The 15,417-nt window shown below is 32.8% G+C and overlaps 1 protein-coding gene across 1 annotated transcript; it reads right to left on the reverse strand.

The window, feature by feature from the left end:
• Positions 1 to 9,142: 9,142 nt before the first annotated feature.
• LOC124454906 (fibrinogen C domain-containing protein 1-A-like) lies at positions 9,143 to 13,242 on the reverse strand. The gene is made up of 3 exons (XM_047005658.1): positions 13,239 to 13,242; positions 12,429 to 12,806; positions 9,143 to 9,595 (listed from the first exon to the last, which is right to left on the reverse strand). Exons 1-3 carry the CDS (start codon positions 13,240 to 13,242, stop codon positions 9,345 to 9,347), a joined length of 633 nt encoding a protein of 210 aa, XP_046861614.1. The 3' UTR covers positions 9,143 to 9,344.
• Positions 13,243 to 15,417: the final 2,175 nt, after the last annotated feature.

The following is a 15,417-nucleotide window of genomic DNA, read 5'->3' on the forward strand; positions in this document are numbered from 1 at the left end:
GTTCTTTTTTTCATCTTTTTTGTAAAGATCTGCACAGTCTTTTTCCTGAAAAGAAGTTTTATTAAAAAAGCTATTGCAATGTACGTCTTATGGGTTTTGTAACTCATTAAACCTATAAGCTAATTGCTACACAGCTTTCCTGCGCATACATCCATTGTGCTGAATAACTAGTTTGTTCATTTTATAATTAAATGTAAACACAAATTAGAAATAAAATTGACTCAAGATCATTACAATTGCGTTCTTATCTTTGAAATCAAGAGAATTTCAGTAACTTAAAAGATCAATTTATTTTATATGGATTCTGTGACCTGTGGCGTGTTTAATTTATTATAGAAAACAAATATATCTTCTGATACTGTCAGTTATCATTCGGCTGTCTAAACGTACATAATGCAGAGCATGTTTAAATAGAAAGGTTGGTATTAATGGCTTGTTATAGAAATAGATGCATTCAACGTCTCCTACCGTAAACTTTCATTAAAAGAGCACAAAACCTTTTTAAACTGGTCAAATGTAGTAGAAACAAAATCGTGAACATTTTTGAATTTTACATTTTATATTAGAAATTCACCAATGCACAGTTTCCACGCATAAATCAGATAATATTATTATTAAACATTATTTAGGATGCTACAGGCGTGGTAAAGTTGGTTAATGAACTAACGTTCCGATTTAAAGACAATATTTTTTTTTAGATTAAAGCCCAACTTTTTATTTAGGTAATGTTATCATATTTTTAATATAAATGATTGGCAATTAAGCAGACAAATTGAATGATATCAACTGATTCGAAACATCAAATGATGTTTTTATTTGATGAAGACTTAGCAAGCATTTCAGTGATCATTAATAAATATCTCTTAATAAAGGAATAACAATGTAATAAGTACATAATTTTCCACCAGCTATATTTTCAAAATGCCGTTGGTATTTTATATTACATTATATTGAAAATGCAAGAAAGAGTAAAATTTATCGTGCGTTGCTTTAATCCAACATGCTTTAATCAATGCAGTACTAAAGAAATTTTAAAGAGAAAAATATGCCTGCAGGATATTACGGGGGTTTGCAAGAAGATGATTTCGAAAACGAACACTTGATCAGGCTAACAAAATAATGAGCAAAATTTTCTTTTTAAAAGAACTTTAAGTCAGATTTAATATAGTTTTGCACAACACTTACGTAGAAAAAATTAGCGTGAATTATCAATTATTTAAAATAAACGCAAAATGCCCACTTAAGAAACATTTTCCAATCAACTAGCTAATTTCTTTATTCTTACCGTCGGTAGTTGAGTTTGATAAAAAGTCCATTTTCCTTCTGAGGCAAGTTTCGTTAAATTGGTGTCTGTTATCATGTTAGTAATTTGGATGTTCTTTTGCATCAAATAAGAAATTGAAGCCAACACATAGCTTCTGTTGATGACATTTCGTGAAACATTCAATGTGATTGGGAACAGCATGAGTTGAAATGATATCTTTCGGTGATAAAGTCTCATCTTTAAAATAAAGGACAAAACAGAATACATTACAATAGGTGTAAATTATGCACAAAGATAACAAAGTCCATTTTCTAGTCAGTATATACAAAATAAAATTAAAATTTACAAAATTCAATGAGACAGGAAGCAAAAGAAAGTTCCCAATTATCTTCGTTTCTCAAAAGTAACCAATCATCATTTCTGTTCAAACGTAAACGCAAAACTTTCTGTACGTATATTACATAGACGGGGTGATACAATGGTAGCTACGACATTGCCCTAAATTTGCCAAACTGTATTTTGCGTATGAATCGTCATCAGTAGATTTTTTAGTAATTTTCATGACAACAATCATAAAAACATGAAAAGAAACTTATTTTGTTCATAGCATGCAATCCACATGGCAAAAATAATAAGACTTTTGTTGCGTCAATTCATAAATGAGATATGAATATGTTTTTAATGTCTAGCGTCTTAAGTTTTAGAGTTTAAATAACACGGACATCTCATGTAAATTGAATGCAATATTTTCTCATATTGTATCATGTTAGCGTGCTTTGAGTGGCGCAGAAAAATTTTTACTGATCAATTACTTTCCCGTTATGTCTGTCTATTACACGTATAATTTTAGCTATAAATGTAAACGAATTTTGCTAAGCAAATATCAAATGTTGCACAAAACGTAGAACTCGAATAGGGCTGAAACTTCTGGGATGGTATGAGGGAGGGTAAGCGACACAACTCCCCACTCTTCACAATCTTTGGACTAGTCGGGCAAGTTTCAGGAATTTGTTGGGAAGATTTTCGTAATTTCACTGTTCCACAATTTACAACGGGCAAGGTTTTGTACTCGTGTATATAAAATCTGATTACAAACTGTTAAAAATTTTAAGATAAAGCACTACAAGTTATTTGGCAAATGCATGAAGTGTCAACGTGTTATGAGAAAACTCCATTTAATTTTATTGAGGGAAGCAGCTGTTTTGTAAGTTCAGCTAAAGCAGCCAATAGTGTCAATTTATCGTTAGTTTGCAACATTAAATTCTTTGATCGTATATTTGTATAGTTACATTCACAATTTTGTGCATGTTTATTACACCGTGTTGTTATCAGTGTATAAGTTTATTTTATCTTAAGTCCAATTTACATGACATAAACAAACCTGAGTTCAACCAAGATTCAAACTCACACGGGCTACTTTTTTGCGTATGCTGACCACTAAAACCCAGGTTTAACCTTGGTTTGACTCAACCCATATTAGGAAGTGGAATGAATTAATCCCAGGTCAAACCTGTTTTAATAGTGTTCACATGCAAAAAAGACATACAGGGCTCATTTGAACCTGGGTTGAGCCCAGATTATCTAATGTCGCGTGAATTCGGCTCAAGTTTGTATCAACGTATAGTTAGTTGTTTTTACTTGTAATTAATGAATTCGTGCATGCATTGTTAGATGTGAAAATTCAATATCAACCTTAGCCGCGAGATAGATTCCGTAACACAAACATAAAGATGAGAAATTAAGAATAATATACGTTTTCCACCAGCAGTTAACAAAAAAATTCTTGGGCTGCACTACATAAAGACGCCTTCTATAAATAAACTTACACGAGCGCAAACTTTTAGGCGTATAGTTTTATAGTATTTCCAATTATTTTTCTCAGCAAAAGTGTAAAATTATGCTTAAAACTGTATGATTTTGATTTAGCATCAGTGATGGTAGATAAAAATTTCGGATTGACAAAAAAGCAAGTAGTTACTAATTTAATCAACGTTTTGGTGATAAACTCCTGCGCACTCTTGCGTATTGGCCTTAAAAACATGGCCGTTGTTGCCCTCTACTTTTTCGTAAGCAATATGCAACATCGTTTCTTATGCCCCTTAACACACTGTTTCCTTGTTGTGCTAATTATAAACGTGTTACAAAGCATAATTTTTGCTCTTTAACGAGTATATAGCTTTATATTTTTTATAGTGATTAGTCCGAAATTGTAGTATGCTCACAAAAGAACTTCTAAAAATTAAGTTGAATTAGCATTCATCATGATTTTAATTTCTATAAAAAATGCATGATGCCACGACTCATTATTGTGACAAGAAATGTGAAGTGTAACGCCGTAAAACTTTATTTTACAAGGTAAGATTACAATTAATAAACTTTATAACTATATATCTGTCCAATGACTTACCTTTAGAAGCTTTCACCTACTAAAGTTTTTACACAAGTTTCAGCATTGAACGCAAGCAATATACGAAAATGAGTCGAAGAAATTAAAGACACAAGAGAAGTAAGTTTTATTATTTAGATGTGATGACATAATTTCAAAAAAATTACTTTACTGGCAAATCAAAGTAAAGACCAACAAAGCTAGATAGAAAGCTTTGTTTCAAGTCATGCAATAAGCCAACCAACCTTGTCTGCTCGGTCATTACCGTTAAATATTGGATTTTAGTCTTTGAGTGGATAACCTCGCCGTACGGACTCTGTATATAGCTAAAAAGCCCTTGGTCGGATTTATCTCGGTGAAGACCTCGAGCTTTGTTAAAGGTTCAACGAAAAATATATTTCCCTCGTGTTAAGTTAATAAAACACAAGAATGGTATATTAAAATAAAAATGTAAAAATTTTATTGCAATTAAGCAATGACAATTGGCCTGCTGGTATGCGTTTTAAAACACACGAGTTTTTTCTATCCTTAAATTCATATACGTTATTATTATCTTTGTTATACTGTAACTTACCGTTGTTTTTTGTCTTTATGAAAACACTTTGTGAACTTTGACAAGCATTATTTGATGCATTGCAAAAAGCAACTAAAAGAAAAAATACAGAAACGCGCATCAACATATTGCACAAAAGAAAGAAAACACTTTATGTTTGAAAAACGTTTTTGACAACATTTTTATAGCCACCGTCATGAAGAATAAATTATTTTTTGCACATGCAGCTGTGTTTAATTTACCTAAATTACATAGAAAAGCCTTTTTCCGGTATTTTGGGCATGTTTCAAGGCCATAAAAGCCGATTTTTGTTTACCTCCAAGAAGCTTTAAGAAATATTTTCTTGCTTGATGATTATGAAAAGATTGGTTGATTGGTGAGCAATATTGTAAAACATTGTTCTCATTAATTACATCATATGTGATAGACAGCACATTAAGTTAAAACTCATATATAAATCATTAAGTACTCTGTCTTTTAGTAATTAAGTAATTTGTCATTAAGTAATTTGTCTTTTTAATATTGCTTTAATAGGCTATTTTATGAATGTAATAAAAGTGTGAAAGTTTGTGAGCAACTCAAAATTGCTCGGAAGCACTCGCCGTCGCAATTCGTGCTCGTGCTTGCCACGCAACTTCTTGTTTCTCTCAAACTTTCTCGCGTGTAGAAACACGGAAAATATTTTCTATTTCTTACATGATAAATGAATGCTTATTTTTATACGTAGCTACATACCTATGCATTAGGTTCTCCTTCTCTGTTTAAGCTACTACTACTACTACTAGTTATAGTCTGACAATGATGTTAAAAAATTCATGCTCCTTGTCTGATAATGTCGTGAATGTTAGCACATTCTAGTAAAAAGAACTGAGATAAGGAACTTGTTATGTTAAGTTAATAAAAGCTAAGATCATTAAACTAAAAATAGATGGAACGCTACCTTAAGAAAATAATTGAAGGCAAGTCTTACACCAGATACGCGAGGTTTTACACCAGATACGCGTGTGTAGTGTTTCGAGATTTTCTCGAGGAGTGAAAATTGATTGACTACACACGCGTGTCTGGGTGTAAAATTTGGCTTAAAAAAATTATAGGGCTTTTTTATTACTGGTAGCGTTCCATGTATTTTAGTTCAGTGGCTCAGATCGACTTCCACATTTTCACAAGCAAAAGAAAACCCAGCTGTACACCAAGTTGCGTACGCATTTTTTATTGTTGTTGTTTTATAAATGATCGATAAAAAGCATTTCTCTTTTTGTTCAGTAAAATATGATCAAAGGAAATACTATTAAAACTAAAACAGACAAACCAAGTTATTTGCGTGCAATTTAATTCATGTATTGTAGGACGTCAGGGACGCCGGAACGTCTTTAATTGAAGGGGGGAAGAATATTCATGAATTCGTAGTCACATCTCCTAAAAAACAATTCATTTCAAAAGAAAGTAATCAGTAAAAACACAATTATATGAATATTTTCCCCCTTCCCTATTATCGACGATTCGGCGTCCATGTAGAACGTTGAATTGCTCCACTAGCATGTACACAAACGTGTTAACATTTTTGCAGTAAATATTTTCTCAATTACTCCTTTGTAAGTTTTATTTTGATAAGATTGCCTTTTCAGTATAATTAGATGATGTTATGTTCCTCCTGAAGGCTAACGTTGAGGTGTAGTTAATATGACTTTATATGCTTGATTACTGCTCTTTTTCTTTCAGGAATACGTCTTTTTCGACTGGAATGCTTTAATCATTTCAATAATTTTTCGAGGAGAAACCTGGAGACAATTGCGTCATGATAATGGTAAAATCCATTGTGATGTTTAGTGTCAATTTTGATCCCATCACAAGTCGTTGATGATCGCGAAATTCGATATTTTAGTGATAAAAGAGAGTAGTATACAGATGTATCATGTATGTAAATTATCTCCAGAAACACCATGGTTTGTTTGCATTTTCATTCAAAGTCTTTTTGAATAACGGGGTTTCTTTTGAATTTACTAATTACTAACAGTAATAGGCTTAAATGTTTCGTAAAAATGAATGTGTCTTTGACGGCGTACTTTTTGTTCATTCTCAAGGCTGGGTGATCTGGATTTTAAAAACTGCAATGATTTCTTTTGGCTATTGTGTTATTGTTTATAGCAGTAATTTAGAGTTTCATATCCACAAAATTGGATTTACTTTTGGTTTCCAATTTGATTTTAAAGAAAAATATTATTAACATATGACAGCATTTTGCATTTATAATTTATGAGTTTGATCATTTGGCTAGAAACTTTAAAACTTACTACGCAAGCGTGAGCATAATTTTCACGCTGTGTCTACACAGACTGTTCACACTTTGTTTTATTTTATGTGTTGCGACAATTTGGAAATTCCTTCTGAATATATACAAGTATCTCCACACCATTTCAGCCAATGTCAATCTATTTGGTATTTATCCCTTGTCACTTCTATTGCTTGACTTGCTATTACGTTACTTTCCGGTTGAAAACTCTCACAGACTGTGCTCACTACTGTCTTGTTGAAATTCCAAATGCAGTTTTCTGACTATAGTAAAGTTAATGTAAACCATTAAAACTTTCTCAAAGTTATGTTTGTATGTTTTAACTACAGTTTTATGACCTTTAAATAAGGATATAACATTTATATTCCTTGATTTGGATTCCAAAATAACCAAAATATATTTTTCTATATAAATATGCTAATTGGCGAATATAACAATCACTCCAAAGATATAAAATTGTGCAAAACTGTATTAATTTGTGTGTGAATTTCTACACAAATTCTCAAATTAAGAATAACTATAATGGTGTAACTCTAAAAACTGAACAACAAATATTTAGATATATTGTGTTGTCTGTAGGTGCTGTACAAACATTCTCTTGGGTGGGAACAGTATTATTGCATGACAAACCAGATAATATATAAGATAGTCGCATCACATGCATGATAAATCCAAGATTGCGTGAGAACAAAGCAAAAAACATCAAAATTTTTTGCAATTTACTTTCACCACAAACATCAAAGAAATGAGAGAAAAGGCGTCACAGTAGAACTATATCAATAAATCTGCCTTCATTTGGAAAAATAATAGAAATTTGTTTTTTCATCATCGATTTGGGCGCTGTGCTGTTACGCCGTTTGCTTTTTCTTGATACATCGCAGCGGTCAGAGTTTTTTGCGAGACAAGTTGCATCAAGTCTTACACAAAGTATACGGCAATTTGCTTATTGTCGGTCAATTTCATTATTAATAATGTTTATCAAAAAAAAACGTCATCTTTTATAAATACTCAAGACAGAGGTAAGGAAATGTACTTTCTCATAACCTAAATATTAAATAGTTATTACCATTGCTGGATCATTCCAGTTACTACTGCTTGATGTAACTAAACCTGCAAGATATTACACAAATTGTCAGATTTCTTAACGAGCTTCGTTGACTTAAATAAATTACTATGAATGAAATGGAATATACAAATTTGCTCATATGATAGATTTTCAGCTAGAAATTCACACCGTCAAAAATGAATTTATATGTTTTATAGTAAAAGCTATCTTTTATAAGTACAATGTTCACTTCATTTGCATGTAGACAATGGCAAGAAAAGAATCTTCATAAAAAGGACTATAAGTATCACAGACTAGAATTGAATTTAACATATTGATATTTTTTCAAACCAAAAACTGCTACAAAATCATTCCGACACAAATCATTTGATATCCCAAATTATTCTTAATTTTAGTCTTTCCTAGGCAAAAGCACATCACGCAAGGCCAAAATATTACCATTAAGGCATTTTTGTGATTATTCTAAAAGCGCATCTAGTCGAAGAAATAATGCGCAGCTTCTTAACATAGAAAATACAACATCATTAACGTGTATATTTGTAGTTGCGTATTTTTGCCTTTCCAAACAAACTTACGTATGAAAAATTTTAGTACCTTTTAAAAAATATTTGTATGTTAATACTTCAACCTAGAAATAGGTTATGGTCACAGATTTGGATACGACATTTTAGTGCGCACAATTCTGAGAGTACAGGGGTAGCCTGCCCTTCCAAGTAAAAAGTAGGTAGAAATACTCACTCACCTTAACTTTTTCAAATGTAATTCTTGTCTCATCAGCTGCCTTTTGTATTGTTTCATGTTTCTCCTTTGAGGTTGTATTCATTCCCTGATCGTAATAAGATTTCAAGATAGCTTTTTGCAAGTCAGTTAATACTTCATACTGTATTCCAGTTGCCGCCATGTTCATAAGGTACACGTGTGTCGTATGCATGTCGTGTGTTGATGATATATAAATTGATGCATATATAAATCAAATATGGCGTCAATGAGAATGCTTAGAGGATCTCCTACATCACATACATGCGACGTTCTCAATTTGAGAAGTCTTGTTTCAGACGATTAAGAACATGCGACATGGGTAATGATTTGAATTTTTTTCAAAATCGGCTTTTCATGACAAACTGTTATTTGTAAATAGACGTCTTACCTACTGATATCTAGAATTATTTGCAGGTAGTTGACCAATCAAAAGTGACATTGTTTATATAGTGAATAATGATGTAAGATAATTGCATGAAATGCATGATACATCAAGATTGCGTGAAACGGGGCGAAAAGATAAAATTAGCTACTTCGTAACGATCGTTTTGCACCGGTTTTCATTAAAAATGCAAGCGCGTAAAGGTGTTTCCGGTCGTTTCTGTCGCAAGGATAAAACTCTAGTCTATCTCAAACGATCGATACGCAAGGATCGTTTCTAACGTAAGGATCGCTTTTGTCGTTTGAGTTGAGCGTTTCCATATGATCGTCTCTGTCGCTTCTACAAATTGCAAGCGACAAAGACGATCCTTACGACAGGAACGATCATATGGAAACCGGGCTTTAAAGAGCAACATCTCATTAAAAAAATGAGTGAAATGACGTAACATTAGAATCATATAATTACCTAAATCAGCTCTAATTTTTAGGGAAAATATTAGAAAAGTATTGTTTCACCAACGCATTTTTAACAATTTCATCAAGGTTGTTTTAAAAGACATAAAAGCTAAAATGTTTTTATTATATGTTGAAAGTTTCATTAGAAATAATGATCAAATTTATAATATCACAGTCTTTGGAAATTCTTTATGGTTTTATTTTCATCTCAGTGAACTTTAAGGATTTACGACCTTTCCAATGATACCAAACCACACCTTTGGCATTGTTTTGGTTGCCACTATAGTAGTGTCCATTCAGGTTAGAATGATGACATCTCTTAAACCACCAACCACCTTTGAAGTATGTGGCACAGTTTCCTCCACGTTCCTTATCATTATCTGAATCTTTTGTTGTAAACGCCATACTTTTATGAACTGACAATGAATCTCCAGCATTTCCTAAGAAAAATAATACATTTCAAAAATCACATCTAATGCAGTTATAGAATTCTTTTGAACTTCCATTAACACAAGCTTAATGTATATATCATTTAGACATTGACACTTTCATTTACAATTGATTATTAGAGGCTTAGATATAAAAAGGACTTCAGTCAATCTTCATTTGACAATGGTTCTTTTGTCTTTAATGCGTTCGGTGCCAGAGCCCTCTATTTGTAAGAGCTAGGACAACGGGTCTGGGGTGAGCGCGGAGCCGCCATTTTCGTGACTACTTGCAAGTTAAACTTGTAATAAAACTGTGTGAAATTGGTTAATGAGCAAAAGAATAATAAAATTCCGCCTTGTTTATAGGAAATTTTAAACATATCGGAAACCACAATCAAGCTTTTGGCGTTTTTGTGAATAATTACTGCAAACCAAACTCAATTTCGCAGATTTTAGATACATTGACTAGTTTGTGCTTTTAAACTAATCGTGACCCACTGCTAGACGTTTTTACGTATGTGAACGTATATTCTCGCAGTTTTCAACTACAGCACCAAGATATTTGTTTTCATTGCTTATAATTTACCAGCGATAAAGAAAATACTCGACATTTTGGCTGCATATTCCTGTTCGGGAAAACACGTTACTACACATATCTCCAGATTTGAATCAATGCTTTCTCAGGTATAAGGTATGTAAAAATAAATCACTGCAGCTCATTTTTGGTTATATTTACATTTAGAAAACGTAGAGGCGACTCAACTGGTAAAAATATATTCTTTAGAAATTCACCACTAATAATCTTATTCTAAAACTAAAAAGTATTTTGAATTTACAATTGAGCTGCTATAATTTATTTTGACTTAAACTGTGCCTACCATTGAATCAGTGTTATCCAAGTTTTGTTTTGAAGCACTGTGGTCGTGAAATTTTGCTTAGGTAGTACATATTTTGCAATGTAGTCCAGGCATAAAAATTTAATGCAGATAGATTACAAAAAGTTTTTGTGTGAAAATTATGAATTTAAAATATTTGTTAGATGCAGTAGCTCTTATATTCTATTAATCTAATGTGAAGTTGTTGATTTCTTATTGATTGTGAAACTGAGATTATAGTTAAAGTTTAACTCTAATGCAAAACGGTATAGGCTTCTATTTGGTGAAGCATTTGTTGAAAAGGAAATTATGTTTGTGTATTATAAAACAATTCTGCTGTTGAAGAACAGTCTTGTTTGCTACAAATGTCACTGTTTGTACAGACTTTGACATTGTATATGAGTCTGATCCAAGTTTTAATCTATCTTAAAAAAATAATAAGTTGAGTAATGACAAAACTTCTGCATGTTTTCCAAATTATAAAGACCAAAGACCACACCAAATCATTGATTATGTAAAGACCAGAACAAATCATTGATAACCAAATTGAACATGCTCTGGTTTGAAGTACAGTCAGAATGTGTATTTCATTACCAGTAATGTATTTTACCCAGCTGTTTCAGTAAATATTTTATTTATGATTACTGATACTATACTTTCAAAGGATTTCCTAAAGATGCAAAATACAATATTCGAAAGTATATTATTTTAGCATATTGGATTAGCAATAATTATCTCTTGAAGTGGTTAAGAACTTGTAAATTAGAGTAATTTCCGAACATAATGATAAGTCATAATCTTTCTATAAAGAACAGGCTTTGTATGTAAGAAAAGTATTGAATCGTTAGCATTAGGAGAAATATTTCCAATGATGTTTTACTCGAAAACAATCTTCGTAAATAAACCTTTAGATAAAGATCAGTTAGACACAATGGTCACTACGCACAATCCAATCTATCGTAAAGCCATTTCTTTCTTTTTTCTCGATCCATAATTATGGCGATATGCAGTTACATGTTTTAGCTATCAAATAATCAATTATTGTAACCATACCTCCAAAAAATCAAAATATTTTCTCAAAATACAAACAAACTTATAATAATCGCCATATAAACACTAGTTCAAATTTCAAAATTAGGAACGAAAATGGCGGAAATTAATCATGTGATCGATATTGTCCAGTCAACGTTCGCAAACGAGAGAACAATACATGTCCCAACTCTTACAAAGAGAGGGCTCTGTTTGGTGTATGTAAAGTTTGACGTATGAAACAGACCTTACTTAATGGCGTACATGGGTATTTTCCGACGCTCAATTGATATATTTGTGTTTCATGCTTATAAATGTGAATTGTCCATGTAAACTTAAATAAATTTCTGTTATGTTTTAGGTTGTTGCTAAGTTCATAAAAACTTTTACATGTAAGAACAAGTTATAATGTATATAACATTTAGGCATTGAAACTTGCATTTACAATTATTTACTAGGGCTTACTTCAATGCTTGCATTTTATAAAAAGATTTCAGTCAATGATCATTAGACAATGATATTCACAGTATAGATTTTTCTTATGTACCAAATAATTTAGTCGTGTTTATTAGCTACATGTTGTTCATGTGCTAGGTTATCGTTACGTAATTTACAAAGCTGCAGTTGAATTTGCATTTAATGTTGATGATAAGTTAATCACAATTATTACATGTCACAATCAATCTTTGCAACAGAATCGTTCGAAATTGGAACGACTTTTTACTTACGTTTTTGTTGTATTTTTCGGTAAGTTTTAAGTTCAAAATTAATTATATTTTTATTGACAAACAAGGCTTTAGTTCGAAACCAACCGTTACTATCCGTTTTTTTCAAAACTTGGAGAATCCCCCGTTGCAAACTGTAATCACTCAAATCATTCAAAATATTGTATATATCAAAATGTTTTTTCCTCAAACGTATATATTTACGTATTAACTTACCAAAATATTTACCAAGACTTAGTTGATATTTTTTACTTTCATTCTTTACAGCAAAATAATCATATTCAGCATATGCTTTGTTTCCTGACCAGTCTCCCAGGTCTACACGAAGTTTATTTCTCCTTGCTGATGTTAGTCGGTATATTTTATCCAATCCAAGCCAAAATTCAGAACTAAGATTACCAAAACCTTCTTTATAGTCATTCCACCCACGATAGAAATTAACACTTCCATCCTGGCGTCTTTGAAATACAGTCCAGCCACCACCATTTGAAGTCATGTCACAGTAGACATTAAAAGATCCTTGACCATCAGGATCAATTTGATAAACTCCACTTTCGTTCTTGCCATTATTTTGTTCCTCACTGCAATCTTTAGCTATTTAAATTGAAAATGTTAAAAATTCAGTTTCTCAAGGTTATGTTATGATAGGATAAACGACTGAATTTTGTGAAAAAGTGTTTTTAAGCGAATAAAATCATTACTAGGTATTATTATTATTTGTTAAAAATTGCTTGTTTCATGTTTCACAGGCTGAAAACGTACAGAACACAAGCATTGCATGTAAGATATGGATATTATTGACTACTGTGAATTACATTTGAAGTGGGGATGCTGTTTTGCAATATACTCAATTTCAGAATATAAAGTCAATTTCATTGTAATGTGTGCTTACATGAAATTTTTCTATGTCTGAATAGAAAATTCCAGTCTAACTCTAATAGCGTTAAATTGAATAGTAAGAAAGTCATTTGAAATTTTATTAAACCCAGTAGAAATTTAATGCCATCTACTGAAAAACGTTATTACCCATTATTTACATACATTTTTTGACCTTATTTATTGTACCTCTTAAAAATATTGCTTATTTAGGTTTTTAAGGGAAGTGAATGCTTAATAGTAAAACCTAATTTTCTTACATCGAAAGTTAACAGGATATGTATGAATGAACATTATCAGTGCATACCACCCAAACTAAGCGGCGGATGACTAATTGCGCGGACTATAAGCTTAGAAAAATTTGTGGGACTTTAAGTGATATAACTTTCTCCCAAAAATTTCAGTCTTTTGACGACGTTTCCGTTTCTCATGCTCCATTGCCTTTGCTTCAGTTTTGTTACTCATAGTGTAAACATTATAGAATAAATTTAAATTTCGAACGAGATAAACTCACTACTTTATGAGTTCTATACATAGAGCATTATAATAGTATATCGTACAGTTTCCAACAGGATATATTATTGAAATTTTGATCATTTATCTCATCTAGAATGGCAAAGAGTAAAACTATGTTTAAAGAGAACAGGACTTTTAAAACGCGGGAATGTAAGCTTCAGCCTACATAGCCTACTGAGTAATCGGACAACGGCCATATTTGTCTGTTCTTGGAATAAGTTCATAAAGCTACAATCCATTGGTTGAAGACATTTGATGTAATATTATTGAGGTGCACTCATTCTAGGAGGTCTGGAAGCAGAGGGAACGGGGGCATTGGGGCAAGTGCCCCCACTTTTGCAACAGGGAAAAATGTGCCCTTTTCTGGAATGAAAGTGCCCTTTTCATGGTATAGAAATGCCCTTGTTTTAGGCAAAATTGGACAGAAGAAGTTTTTCTTAGATACAAGTAGCCCCGAGAGTAGAACATAGTCTGTCGGCATCATGCGAAATCAGCTATAGCTTAGTTTTGATCTTGATTACCCAGATAGATCAAAAATCGCGTTTGTCGATTGGGGTTGTCTTCGCAGACGTCCGCCCAGTAACTTAATTAACCAATGAGAAGTCGCAATTTATGATCCACATGAGACTATAAATTCTACGGCAACGCATTGCTCCCGTCGTATTGTCTTTCAGGCCATTGGTCCTACAAAACTGTTGACAATTCATAATCATAATAATTGAAAATTTTGCGGTTTAAATCACTTCTAATCAAAATCATCATGCCTAGAGCTGCTAGGCGAAAACGAGAAAAGGAAAAGAGCTTGTAGAAAGAGCTAAAAGGATGCGAAAACTGACGAGTTTTTAGTAGTGCTCCAGCAGAGAACGTTGTTGACCAAAACATCGACTCTAGGTCTAATTTGACACTGCCGTCAGCTACAGAAACTCCATCAACGTGTTTATCTCCTCATTCTCATTCCAAACCAAAATTCGGCGATTCTGACTCTACATCGTCTTCAGAGATACTAGTCGCGCCACCGACCGAGCCAGTTCACACACCTTCTCAAAACCTAACGTATGCGTCTTTGCCAAGTTCCACGACTACCGCCCTATTGGTAGGACCTATGCAGATTGAGTCAACGGAATGTTTGCTAGGACTCGATTGTAAGCGTTTGTGCTGTACAGGCCGACATCCTTACCATCCTACCCTAGAAGAAATAAAGCACACGTCTAGAAAGAACCAGTACAGGAGGATAATCGAATGTACGAACTTGGCCGTCTTCTATATTTTGAAATATACATGGGGCACATACTGCATGACAAAAGGCACCATTGCCTGTTACTTCTGTAAAAGAGCGATGCGTCAAGACCTTATTACTTTCAGTCATAATGGTGAAAAGGCTTTTCTCCTAGGAGAATTCATTGACTGGAGGAAGTGCGGAGAAAACTTAAAAACACTCTCAGTCTAAATTTCACGCAGAGGCGACTGAGAAAGTTTTATTATCTGATGATTCGAGAAGAGATGTTGGAGCGATATTGGTCAGGGAATTGAAGAAAACCCAGGAAACTTGAAGAAGAATGTTGCTAAAACAACTAAGTAATTGGTGCGTGCTTGGCTTCACTACAGGAGCGCTTCGATCAAAAAACATATTCTGTATTGATGAACATCGAAACCGTGCTCATTAATGCAGCAAACGGGCGTAAGTTTGAGTTGAATGATGAAGTTGAACACCTTTACGAAAATGACCTCGACTTTGACCAGCTGAAGGCGGAGTTAAAGCTTCTTGAAGGAGTTATCTCGCAGCGACTTCCAGAAGTAAAGAAGGTGACATCAA

Source organism: Xenia sp. Carnegie-2017, unplaced genomic scaffold, assembly GCF_021976095.1.
Source record: "Xenia sp. Carnegie-2017 unplaced genomic scaffold, XeniaSp_v1 HiC_scaffold_3, whole genome shotgun sequence".
NCBI lineage: Eukaryota > Metazoa > Cnidaria > Anthozoa > Malacalcyonacea > Xeniidae > Xenia > Xenia sp. Carnegie-2017.

Excerpts from the sequence above, each read along its gene's own strand:
- LOC124454906 (XM_047005658.1), bottom strand. Across the intron at positions 9,596-12,428 it reads AAGTCTTGGTAAATATTTTG|GAAATGCTGGAGATTCATTG; the intron begins GTAAGTTAATAC and ends TATTTTTCTTAG.